The sequence below is a fragment of the Rhincodon typus genome, chromosome 32 (assembly GCF_021869965.1).
Source record: "Rhincodon typus isolate 14 chromosome 32, sRhiTyp1.1, whole genome shotgun sequence".
In the NCBI taxonomy this organism is placed as follows: domain Eukaryota; kingdom Metazoa; phylum Chordata; class Chondrichthyes; order Orectolobiformes; family Rhincodontidae; genus Rhincodon; species Rhincodon typus.
The window spans coordinates 16,663,695-16,677,432 of NC_063363.1; the positions used below are offsets into that span (position 1 = coordinate 16,663,695).

The following is a 13,738-nucleotide window of genomic DNA, read 5'->3' on the forward strand; positions in this document are numbered from 1 at the left end:
CAAGGACACGTAAAGGAAAACTGTTGGTTGCAAAGATCCCCAAAACTCAAGCTGCAAGGCAGGTGACTGTAGCATTAGGATGGTCAGTGCCTGTTCAGACATGACTGTTAACCAGGTAAGTTGTCAAGAGCGTGTGCAGAATAATGATGAACACTGTTTTAAATAGCCAGAGAGAGAAATCAACATTGTCCACAGCAACGGTACTCATGGACATGGTCAGTGGGAAAAAGATTTCCAACTTGAAAGCGAAATAAATCCTAATGTGCTGATAAAAGGGCTCATGGGAAACTGATACAGAGGTGCTACTAGTTAAAGTTTATTGAGAAAGTGAACTGGCTACATCCAGGAATGGTGGGGGCAGTTCTAAGCTAACAAGTCGTCAATGCACTTGATGAAGGAGCAGCGCTCCAAAAGCTTGTGATCTCAAATAAACCTGTTGGACTATAACCTGGTGTCGTGTGACTTCTGACTTTGTCTTGCACAGCCCAACACTGGCACCTCCACATCAAGCTAACAATGTCAGCGATAGCTATTTTATTGGGGAATGATCTAGAAGCAAAATATACTCCTCAAACAGAAAAAGGCAAGGCAAAAGGATTGGAAAGGCTGAAAGACGCCAATTGGAAGTAGCAGACAGGCCAGAGAGGGAGAAAGATCACAAGCCTTAGAGGGGATGGCAGAATTCATGAGGGCTGGAGTAGCTCGACAGGTCACATGAATTAAATGAGCAGGAAATGGCAAAGACATTGGAAACTGAATAAAGCTCAGAACCTGTCTGGGTGGCAGTGAATCCCATAAGGTTTTCGCTTGCTCAGAACGGTCATTTGAATTAAGCAGGGCTGAAGACGGGACTGAAGTTTTAGTAGGATCAGGAGAGAATATGCAGCTGTTAAAAAGGCCAACAGCTGTAAAAGACTAGAAAGAGCCTGGGAAGGTGACAAAAGATCACAGTGCAGACAGAAGTATGATTAGTAGATACCTTCATGGCAAAATTTTAAAAAGGGAGTTCTCAGACAGGGCAGAAGTGAAGGTGATGCCACACTGAGTGGAAGAAATGCAGGAGAGAACAGCAAAAGCTGAACCACTATCTAATGGCAATCATGTTCTAAGGGAAGTGAAATAGATTAGGCGACAACGTATTACCATAACAGAGGGTAAAGGGAAGGAAGCATACTCTACAGCAGATATCACTGGTCACCAAGGCATACCAGGAGAGATAAACAGAAGTTTATCTGGGGTGGGGTGTAGATTTCAAAGGAACTGAACCACCTTTCCAACCTTAACCAGTTAAATTGTGTGGACATAAAGTTGTGAGACCTATGTGTAGGATGCAAGTTTATACAGGAAACAAACTTCAGATGACCATCTATCAACCTTCTAGAAATCAAGTTTTTGAAAATCCCAGAATCCAGTATATGGACCAAAGAAGGGTTAAGACTTGGAAACCATCCACAGCCCAGCAACAAGTGACTGCAAGTCCCAAAGCACATTTTGGCCTCAACATCAGAGAAAGAGTGATTGCACAATAAGTGTGTATTATCATGCCAAAATTTTGTATTCTTCTCTTACAGTAACCTGATAATGAAACATTCACTGTAAACAAAAAGGTGAAATAGTGTTTATATTAGTTCTTAATTTTGGGGAGTTTATTAGGAATGATAAACACAGCATATCGACAATGAATTTCATCATCTGATGTAATGCCCTAGATCTTCATGGACTATAGTGATAAAGAGCAAATGCTGACCTAAAATAGCTGCTTTGATCTCCTGATCATAGGTTGAGGTCAATTCATATGGAATACACAAAACAGTTACACTGTAATTACCATTTCATCAAAGAAATCAAAGCAAAACCAGATAACTAAATCAGCATTAAGAAATTCACATTTTCAATGTAATTGTGTGATACATTCACACACTGGGAGATGAAAGGTTACCCAAAAACTATTCACCTTAGAAAGATAATGGAGTTACACTTGGAATACACAAAGGAATCATTGGCTGGATTTTGTGAGGAGATTCTGATTAGGGCTCCTTCAGAAATGCAAAGTTGTACCTCCATTCTGACAGGTCTTTGGTTGCGCAGAACTGTCAGAAGGTAAACCAATGCCTCCTTTCACAGCAGTCAGCTACTGTATTCTCTAATTTAAAGGTGTCAACAGCCCACTTTGCCAACTTCTGTCAAAGGGTTACGTGTGATGTTAGGGTGCTGGGAGGCTAGTATGTCAGATTGGCTGGGAGGTAGGGTGCCAGGTAAATAGGATGTCACGAGTAAGGGATTGGTTGCTAGGAGGAGTGGGTTCCAGGGTGCAATTTGGCAAGAGGTCAACTAAGTGATGCAGTGTTTAGGGTCTGTCAGGATGGGCAGGACATGTCAGGTTCAGTGGGAGACTATGAGGATTGGTGTCACATCCAGGAGCTATTGGGTTGGGTTCCGCAGCATGGGTTTGGGCCAGGTCTGGGAGATAGGGGAATCAGGGACGAACCCTGCCCATCCTGATTTGGAAACATACCCCATTCAAAACGTTAACTCTGATTTCTCTTCACAGATGCTGCCAGAGCTACTGAGCTTCTCCAGCAATCTCTGTTTTTGTTTCTGGAAACATATCCTCGCTGTTCCTTCATGGTCACTAGTTCAAAATCACGGGACTCCCTCCCCAGCACCACTATGCTTGTATCTACATCAAATTGGCCACACCAGTTCAGGAAGGCAACTCACCACTAACTTCAATAGCAACTAGGGTAATGGGGACTAAATACTGGCCCCTTCAATGGATCCACCCACTCTCCCAATCAAACAAAGAAAATCATTGAATCAAGTGTGCAGCAACAAAGCAACATGGAAAAGGAACTGTTCAGTGAATTCCAGGACGCTACAAATTTCAAAATAGCCATGGAGTCAGATTTCACTCCCACAACTCAAGGCTTCTAAGAAGTTCAAACTGTACCTGATTCTACTTCCCCGTCTGCACTAGGCAACATTCCCCATCCCCCCGCTGCATTTTTAAACTTATTACCCGAGTTTGAATGCATCTTGGGTGTCACATTTTAACTGAGAGGAAAAAAAGTAACAAAATCCTTTTTTCACTTAAGAAAAGCTCAGAATTTGCTCCTTCATTTTGGTCACCTACATTCTAATTGATGTTTGATAAGTGTGTGTGCCAAAAGAAAAATAATGATTGTGACTGACTGAGAGGTGGTTTACAAAGAGGGGAACTTATTTCCACTCTGCACTTGTCGCAACATCATCAAAGACATCCACTCTGATTTCCTCTCCTTGTTATCTTCCGGTTCTTGTTAATATATTTGAGGTTTTAATCTAATTTCTTCTTCAATAATTGTGGCAGTCTACTCCATATTTTAGGAAATATGTGCATGAAAAAGAATTCTGGCCCACCAATTTATGCTTCAGGTGTTAGTCACAATTACATGGCCTTTTATTATCAATTCTCTGACTACAAGAACTGACGTTTCACTGTTTGATCTACTTGGTCCAAATTACATAATCCTTGCTTTCCTACACATGTCAAAATAACTGTAGCCTCTTACCCTTGGTATTATTTTAGTGAATCTGCATTGCTCCTCCATCTTTTCTTCAAATTCATTTCTATAATGGCATGTTTTAAATTGCATGAAATCTGACTAATTAATACTAAATAATATTTTGAAGATTCATCAACTCACTGTTTTTACGTTTAATGTCCCAGTATATAACATGCAAATGCATTATTATTTTTGCCTTTTATACCCTCATTTCTATTTTCAAACCTCAACATATTTGCATTCAGATGTTTTAACCTGATCAAGCAAGTGATGGATTAAGTTAAATTTTGTTTAATTATAGTTAGTTGGAAAACTTTGTCTTTTTTGTGCAAGGAATAAATCCATATGGCTCAGTTCAAAACTAAAGTTGTTGGTTTATGCTTGTTGTTGTTTTATGGCTCAAATTAATGTAAACTTTGGCGAACATGTGAAACTGGTTTAAGGTAAATGTTTTTTTACATGGATATACATTAACATTGGAATTCACTTCTACTGAGAGTTTTGTAAAATTGTATTTGATTCGATCTTTTTAGATATATCAATTGGGACATTTGGGATTGAAGTAAATCATTAGAAGGTGACATTACATACTCTGAGCAGATACAAGTGGCCTCATTTGTACTGCTTCATCTTGGCAAAGATCTATGGATTTGGTAAAAATAAGAGAGACACCTTGTTACAAAGGGATATCAATGAACTAATCAGGAAACAGTAGGAAATAACATGAAGATAACAACTACTTTTAAAGAAGCCAATGAGGAATTGGGAACATTTTGATTAGCCTACCCGACACTACTCATGAACTTTTCATGCACTTAATAAGCCAATTAGAGATTAGGATGCTACTGATCATCCACTCGTGGTGGTGGCTATGAAGGATTAACAGGACCTGGGTTTTAGTGGTTTGATAAACAAGGAGGAATACCGAAGATCGAAGAATTTGAGTCAACAGAACAGACCAGACCAAGAGACCTGTACCTAGTCATCAAATGTTGTGAATTGGTATTGTGAAGTGGATGTACTGGAAAACATTGCTTTTAGTAAGCATCATTTCTTCTATACTAGTTCTAATTAACAATAATTTCTACAGAACTTGTGAAAATATAGTTGTGCCTAGAATGGGTCTTGATTGACTCTTTCGACTCAGTCTGTAATTGACTTGGGTCTTAAAACTACAGTAAAGGGAATCAAAAACCTTACAAAACAGTTAAACTCGAAAAGAGAGGCAAGTGTGACTGCTCTTACTATAAAAGCAGTCAAAGGGAATCAGGGCGAAAACTCAGGGTGGAATTATACAAAGGAAGACGGTTGTGGTTGTTGGAGATCACTCATTTCGGCTGTGAGAAACCACTGCAGGCCAGTGTACCAAGCCCAAGCATCATTGGCTTCATTAATGACCTTCTTTCTATCAAATGATCCGAAATAGAATGTTCATGAATGACTGCACAATGTTCAATGCTATTCTCAACTCCTTGCATACTGAAGAAATTCATGTACATATGCAGCAAGACTTGGACAACATTCAGGCTTGGGCTGATAAAATGAAAAGTAATATCTGGATCACACAAATGCCAGGCAAGAACCATCTTCAATAAGATTGAGTCACTTACATAGTCCCTTGATGTTCATTACTGCAACTGAATCCCCTATGATCAACATTGTGGGAGTTACCATTGAACAAAAACTGAGCTGGACTAGTCATATAAATATTGTGGCCTCAAGAATGGGTCAGAGGTTAGGAATTCTCTGGAGAGTAACTCACCTTTTGTTTTCCCAAATCCACAAGCTATGTGACAAATTTCTCCACATACCTAGATGAATGTAGCTCCAACAACCTTGAAGCCTGACACCATCCAGGGCAAAGCGTCCAGTCTGATTGGCACCACATCAACCATCTTCAACACTTGCTCCCTTCTCTGCTGACTCAGTGACAGACTTTGCACCATCTACAAGACACACTGCTGTATCTCCCCAAGGATCCTCTAACAGTACCTTCCAAATTAACTACCTCTACACCTAAAAGAAAATACAACTGCAGTAGAGACACATGGAAACACCTCCAAGCTGTCATCCTGGCTTTAAACGACACTGGCTCACTACAGCTGGATCAAATTATTAAACTCCCTAAAAGCACTGTGGGTGTACCTACACCAGTGGTTCAAGATAGTTGCTCATTACCACCTTCTCAAGGGCATCTTGAAATTGGCAACAAATGCCCCTCCAGTATCACCCCACATGCTGCAAGTGAATAAACAGAAACATGTGTGAAGCCATGTGGTTACACAGGCATGCTCATGCAGAAACTCAAACACATAACCTTCACAGAATAACCATGCCAATCTAAGTGGCAATAACTCATTTCAGTGGAATAATGAGTTAAGCTTATTAAGTGGCTTCTGTGGAATAGCTTATTATGGTGATTATGTGTTATATAATACCACTGATTTCTTTAAAAATGAAAATTGGACAGCTTCTATGATTGATAACTCATGTGCAAAACTCCTGACATCAGGTAACAAGTTGAATATTTATCCCACTATCCTGGCATGATTTTTCTTGTCTGTAGCATGATTGTAATTGTACATACAAAATGAATAAATATTTTAAAAATTATGAATTAAATTAACATTCGACCCAATCCAAAGTTCCCTGACACCAGAAAGAATTCTCATAGCACCCTTATACATCCAGGTGTAGTATTGTTCATTTCTCAATGTGTTTTCTTTGACTTCTAGTTACTTTTACAAATCCAATAAATATCAAGCTTTAAGTAAGAAAGCTCCACTGTTACTGCAAGACATGATAGATGGGTAGATTTTTTCCTGTAATATTTTGGTGCAACTGTATACACATATAATATAAGTGTCTCTGTACTTACAGCTTTGTATCTGACCAAATAATGGCGGATAGGGGAACCACCGTCATCCTGCTTGATCCAGTTTACTTTGAAAACATTCCCACTTCCGAGCACTTTTCCTTCAAGTTTTGGTGGACTTGGTTCTCCTACAAGTTAATGTTGGTAATACCACATTTTTTATCCAAAAGTCTAAAAATTGTCATCAAGTAACATCACTGCATTTACTCAGAAGACATCATTAGCTTTATGTTCATTAATTTTTTAAAGACATTTCATGATTCTCGCAAAAAAAGTGTTTGGTTTTGGATTCAAATAACCTACTGAGAACAGAACTGCATTGAAATGATTTGTAGTGATTGCGTTTGTTACATTGTAGTAATTGTTTTATTTAATTATTTATGTATAACAAAATAAACGCACTTCAGACAATGCCTTGATCGGAGGTTTTGTTTAATGCAAAGTGGTCAAAGTTACCTAGTTAAGTCTAAGCTTTCAAGTTTCTATTTGTTAAATTTGAAAAGTACTTGACATTGAATTCTGCAGTTCTCAGCTGATAATGTAATATTTGAGGAGACTTCGACATGAAATTGACTTTCTGCCATTCACACTAACATACGTCTGTTTCAGGCTATATGCAAATAGATCCAGGATGAACTGTTCAAAGTGACAGCTAGTTGATTGCTGGAAAGGTCATACTTTGGGTTTATGTGGTACATGTAAATTCAAAAACGTCCAGTCATTAGGTAATACTAGAACTTCTTACTTCAACATCTCAGGGCTGCTAAAACTGCGGGGATTTCTCTGACTGTTAGCCACTGAATATTTTTGCCATTATTTTTTAATTAAAGTCAGGAAAATAATGATTATACTTTTGTTTTATTACATTCTGCCGCTATCAGATGCATCATTCAGGATTTCAGACTAAAATGAAGGCAGGAAGAAATGGTCTGCAGCCATAACTTTTCATATGATCTAGTAAGAAATGTTACATTTGACACTGCTGTGTAAAATTGATTTTAAGTGTTATATTTTAAAGGGGGAGCAATGAAATCTTGAAAGCTGTCCTTCAAGTGGAAGAAATCAGATTGAAACCCAAGTAAAGAGAATGCAAAAAATTTCTACTTGACTGCAAATTGAACTGAAATAAGAGAAAGAAAAAACCTGATTTTTATTTTACTTTTTGTTTCTCAAGTTTTGCACCAAGTGTAATTACAACACATTTAATCAAAAGGAGCATCTATTCTCCAGTATCTCAAAAACCCAAAAGGACAACAGAACACCCATAAATGATCAAACACTGCTGGCAAAGGTCAGAGGAAACTGAAAGCCATGTTTTTATTTAGGAAATACCCTTTAATGCTCTGGATTGCAATATCAAAATAATATTAAAGAATTGAAACAATAATGCAGTTCTGCTCAACCAGATAGTTATGTGGAATGGTGGCTCTTGTAAGGAGACCAGTTATTATATAGATTTTTATAAATTAATATAGATTTATAAACTAAAAATTTTTAAGTGACAACTTCAAAGTTTCATGTGAGAAATGGAATTAAGTTATAGTTCCATGGATGAACTTGATGGTAAAACAGCTCTGATTTTTTTTTTCCCTGAATGCCTGATTTTCCAAATCAACTGCTCTCTCCCGTGCTGTCTTTTGCAACCTGCCTGCCAAGACTACTAAGAATGGGTGACAGCTTGGCTTCGAATCGGCCTACAAATGACCCTCTTTTTCTTTCTACTCAAGACAAAGCTCTTTTATTCTGTTTCTACCTTATGATGGTTCAGCAGCTGTGATATAGACAGGAGACAGACTGATATGGCAAGAATGCCAAAAATAGGTTCAACAACTGCATTATCTGTAGATAACAACCTCATAGCTCTTCAAAGAGGTACAATTAAAAAAAATGACACTGAGCCAAAAGAGGGGATATCATAAAGGGTGTGTGGAGGGAATGGGGATGAGTTAAGGAGAGACTTAAAAAAGGATGGAAGCTTGAGAGGTTCAGGGCAAGACGCTTTGATTACCAGATGCATAAAAAGCAATGGTAAAAAGTGAAGGGAGGGGAGAATGCATATAATCAGTGGAAAGGATTGCTAAAGGTGGGAGGGATGACATGGATTCCATTCAGGTGCTGCAACATTTGTTGAGAATTAGGTTTTCTTTCTGTACGCCAGTCATGGTTTTATTCACTTGTCGTCAATCTATCCATTCACGGTTTTTAATGATGTTATTTGCAGATTGTATTGCATACAGAAGACGCAGAACACAGCAATAAATTTGATCGTAAGAGTGCATTCAATAAAGAAATGAATATAAGGCTGTTACGACTTCACTGAGTCTCCAGTATAAGAGTCACCACCAAGCATTCATTCTGTTGTTAGTGCCTGCCTTGAGTTAGACTATTGGGGTAATCATGCTTATAAAATATTATACTTTCATGAACATATTCATTTCAAGCTACGAATAGATATTGGTTAACGTATCAAAGAATAGTTTTGCAATTGAAATAAACAGTTATGCTGTAACTTAACAGGTTAGTGACATTCCAAAGGAAGAAACAGAAAAACAGCTGCTCCTTTTGAAGGCTGATTCCAAATGGTACACAATCCAATCACTAAGTGTAGGTTACTCCTTTTTCTGGGCAAAATAAAGAAGTTAAAGAAGAAAGAAGCACCAACACAAACCATGCTTGGTCATGCAACAATATTCCGGACATCATATTGGCAAGGATTATGTGACTATGTGATTTTCTGGCTCTAAATGAAGAAAAAGACCCAGTTAGCATGCATATGGCAGTGCCATTTACACCAAGTGTCTTTTCATATTCACCAAAAACTATTTGCTTAATGTGCAGATATTAAGAAAATAATTTTGGCTTGGCATTCTGCTGGTTTTTAATCAAATCCCATGGACTGGCAGTGGGATAAATACAATTCATTGATCTATGGAATGGTATTGCAATATTTTATCAAGAGGAACATCCAATTTCTCTCAGGTACCAGCCTTTAATTTGACGAAGCATACTGTAGCATCATGGCACCTATCATAAAGCTCAAAAAGCTGTCCTTCACGCAGGTCACAGACCTGAAACTTTAACTCTGCTCTCATTGTTTCACTACAGATTCTGCCAAATCTGCTGAACATTTCCAGCACTTCCTGTTTTATTTCAGATTTCCAGCAGCTGTATCTCCTCCATTCTGCCAAGAGTCAACACACACAGTGTAAATGGTACTAAAAGATTCAAAGAAAACACCTAGATGAAAAAAAAAAGTTGTGATTGTTTGCTGAGCAAAAGAATCAGTTATCATTGATTAAATGTAAAAGGAAGAAATGAAAGACACACACGTGAAATATCCAGGGCAAAACCAGCCTGCATTTGCTACACAAATGGCATGCATGCGGATGGTGGGGAAGAATACAAATCTCAGCCTCTTTTTGTCCTTCAGGATGTCGCCCAATAGGCTTCAGGAGGGGAACAGAACTACTTGCGACATGCAACAATGTTTGTGAGTTACAAGTGTTAGTCTTGATCTGTGCTCTAACCTGCCTAAATGCTTCCCTCTTAAAAACCAAAAGAGAAGATTAGAAAAGGAAAACCAATACTATCTTCCACCAAGATTAAGAAGAGTACAAAAATTATATTTAGGCAACAATTGTTATGAGTATTTTTAAAATTTTAGCAGGGAAGCAATGCAGAAAAGAAAATCATACATACAGCTTATGGCAGGTGTTGGTGTTAGTAATATTAATGTATCACTCACATTTTAACCTATATACTTGGCACCAGTACACAAGCTTTGTTTCATTTTGTGAAAATTCAAACAGCACAAGATCAACAGTTTGCTTGAAATGACAACAAAGTTGAATTTTTTTGTGAAAACACTAAGCAGTCAGCAGGGCAGAGATCTCATTAAGATCAGATTATTGTTGTTTATGTTTTAAACCCTATCACATGGATAAAAAAAACTCAGTGACTTCAATATATCATCAGTGTTTTAAGCAAAATTTTACAGGGGCAGCACATCACTAAATTAATACGAGATATCCACTTTAATTTAACTATCATGATCATCTTCATTCTTGTACTTCTTCTAAACAAGCTTGCTTAAGACTACATTTGTTTTAGGTCTCTTAGTATTTAATTTCAGATAATTTTTACTATTTAAGAACTTTGTATTCTACAGATATTACAAAATCTATTTACTAATACTGAAATCTGCATAAGTGCATGAAAAAATTTAGAAAATGAAAGTTATGACAGGTAACTCTTCAAAAATTACATCTGATATCTACATCTACATTAGCATATCAAGGAATACGTGATAAAAGAAAGTAAATAATACAATCATGGCTGCCTTATTGTACATGACTTGCAGTTAATTTTTATGAATCAACTACAATTCAACCATGTAGTAGAGATTCATTTTAATACAACTAACTGGCAAAAAATATTATAATCTTTGATTAGACCTTAAATTGCCAACTGATTCCAGAAAATTCCAGTCTTCTGTCAATTAGTTTTGTTAATTATCAGCTTTGAAATTCCTTATACTGTGTGGATGAAGACTTGACAGGGTTGGGGAGGGCATCAAAGGTAAGCTGGATTCTGTTCTCATCTGATATTTACTCAAGTACTTCCAACGTAGTGACTAAAGTTTCCTCTCACTATTCCAGGAAGAGATCAAATGAAAAGCATTTTTTGCCATCAGGGCTAAAGTGAGATAAGACAACATAGAACAGTTCAAATCCAAGTCTCTGTAAGTTGGTGCGGTTTAGCTGCTGATAATTTCACTAAGTCTTTGGTGGAAATTCAAAAATACAACTTTAAATAGAAACAAAACCAATTAAATGCTCCTGCTTGTCTTGTTACACTTTGTCCACCACATCATTCAACCTCTCCCTGCATTTATTCCCACTGTCATTATGTTTTTACTTATTTACCCCCAACATAATACATTTTACCTATTTAAAAGCTTTTCTTTTCCTTTTTTAAATGACTGTGGGTGTTACTTTCCTATGCTCCAACTAACTTTTAGTTTGGAGTCTTGAAATATAAACTATGTCATTCAATACCAATTAGCTGCAAAGGCTTGTTTTAAAGCAAACCAGTACCCAATATTAAAAACTGATACAGTCACATTGCACATTAATCCTTGAGGTATCCAACTGGAAGGAGCAACTGAAGGACATTTGTGCAAGGCAGAAGCTCAGAAAGTGTGTGCTTAGAAAAGGAAACTGGTCCGCGGCATTTTCACAATGAATTGAATGGCAGACTAAACAAATTAATGGTTTAATTTCTTATCAAGGTAAAAATAATTGATTATATTGTTCTAGGTTAAAAGTGGTTGGCTGGTTTTAAACAAGAAATTTTCATTTTGTCTTTTCTCCCTCTACCATTCTGCTGGGTACCTTACTATTTTTTTTTTAAAAAATGTTCTGCAACATTTATAATTATGTATTTTATCAGGAAATCATGAAACTTCTGAAATGCTCAACTCTATTGGACCCTTAAGAAACGTGTTCAGTGTGTTCAATTTATTCAACCAATCAGAACAAAGATTTTACCTTCTGTTCACCAGCGTGGACGACATCATCAGCACCATGCAAGCCACATGACAAAGTCACATGATACGCACGTACATGATTGGTTGAAAGGAAAGTGGAGGAGAGCACATGAAAAATATAAAATTAAAGCTGATGTAAACATGGGCAGGAATTGAGTTACAGACTGAATAAACCAAAATCAAACCAAAAAAACATTAAGATACAAATGGGACGCTGGGATATTTAAATCAAACTCTCTGGTAGCAACACAGATCAGCAGTATTTCCTCTGGCTGTAATTGTAAATGAGAATGTTTAGTTGTTAACAATTTTTAAAAATGCAAAGCATTTTGTTATAGAAATGCAATTAGTACTGTATCAGGCAAAGCTTGATCATTCTCCTTAGTAAAACTGATCAAAACAGAGTACCAGTATTTTTTTCCCAGGAAGGACCTGCCTGTGCTCTCCCCACAAAATCGTAATTCAGAGGAAACTCTGCAGGTTTAGAAACAGCAATACCTCTTTTCACAAACACTAAATAGATTTGCATCATATGTTGTGAACTTCATCATCCACAAAGCTCATAACAATGTCTGAATTTTATACATTTCAGCACCAGCAATTTCCATTTGATTCAGGACAACTACAAATGGAAAGGGTGTGTTAAGACATAAATTTCATTCCGTTACAAAGTGGGATGCGAGGGTAACACTTCAGCTGTCTTGTGATATGAATGAAAGATGATGTGAAAATGTTTTAAATAAAACTGCAATGAAAGTTTTGGCATTGCTGTTGTCTGAAACATCTGCTGATCTACAAATATCATTTATTACAAAGCACACAACGTGTTAACAATTCACAGATACAAGGCCAAGTAGTCAAGTCTTGCAGGTATGTCACGCAGAAGGCTACTGTAAAAATAAAGAATGAATTTCTGAAACTTTACGCATGATCATTGAGCATATATATTTGAGTGGACAATCTAAGATAAAAGACAAAAATAAATTGTTAACTCCAGTGTTGCTTTCCATAACTTCGTTTTTTAACAACCTAAACAACTGATCGATGGCTTCCTGAATTTTTATTTTAGCAATTTGTAGATCTGACTTCCAAGGACATATTGCTGCATTGAAATAAAGTTGGATTGGTATTCTTCTTTCTTGAAGTAAAAATTATGTTAATACTACACAGGAATAAAAGTTGCGTGATATCTATTTTGAAATAGAAATGGTGTTAAAAATGATAAAAAGTTGAATTAATATTTTCTTCCCTAAAAGAAAGATGACATTAATATTGTGCTGCACTGAAATATAATATAGATTATTGTTTGCTGCATTAAAAATCAAGTCATTTTCACACTGTGAAATCAACTTATGATTTACAGAGAAATGAATTTCTTCAAATGCCTTACAAAAACTAAGCATCCTATAATTGTGTTTTTCCATTCAATTGTCTTTGGAGTTAACTTCATCTTCTGTTTCAAAGTTAATTCCTGTCAATATGCAAAATAAATCCTTAATAGTCATATAGAAGGATGAATTATTCCTCTTGATTGTGAAATACAGTTACCAGATGTAATTAAGTTCTTTACTTCATAATAGGTTTTACAGGATTTATGGAAATGATGAATAATTGCTGTTTTAGTTGCCATAAGTAGAAAAATCTGCAGGTGTTTTTCTCAAAGTTTCTCTCCTTCTCTCTTGTAAACAAGACTCTTCTTTAGTATGATTCAACAGGTATCTGTTGCCCTACAATAACTCATCCAATTCACAGGAGAGCAGATCTATAAAA

General features: G+C 36.7%; 1 protein-coding gene across 7 annotated transcripts in view; it reads right to left on the bottom strand.

The window, feature by feature from the left end:
• The window catches only part of ncam1a (neural cell adhesion molecule 1a), a 489,661-nt gene that overhangs the window by 60,722 nt on the left and 415,201 nt on the right, over window positions 1-13,738 (bottom strand). For all 7 annotated transcript variants that reach the window (XM_048615409.1, XM_048615408.1, XM_048615406.1 and 4 more), the window contains one exon: window positions 6,424-6,548. In XM_048615409.1, coding sequence (XP_048471366.1) covers window positions 6,424-6,548 — 125 coding nt within the window. The remainder of the gene's footprint in view (window positions 1-6,423; window positions 6,549-13,738) is intronic.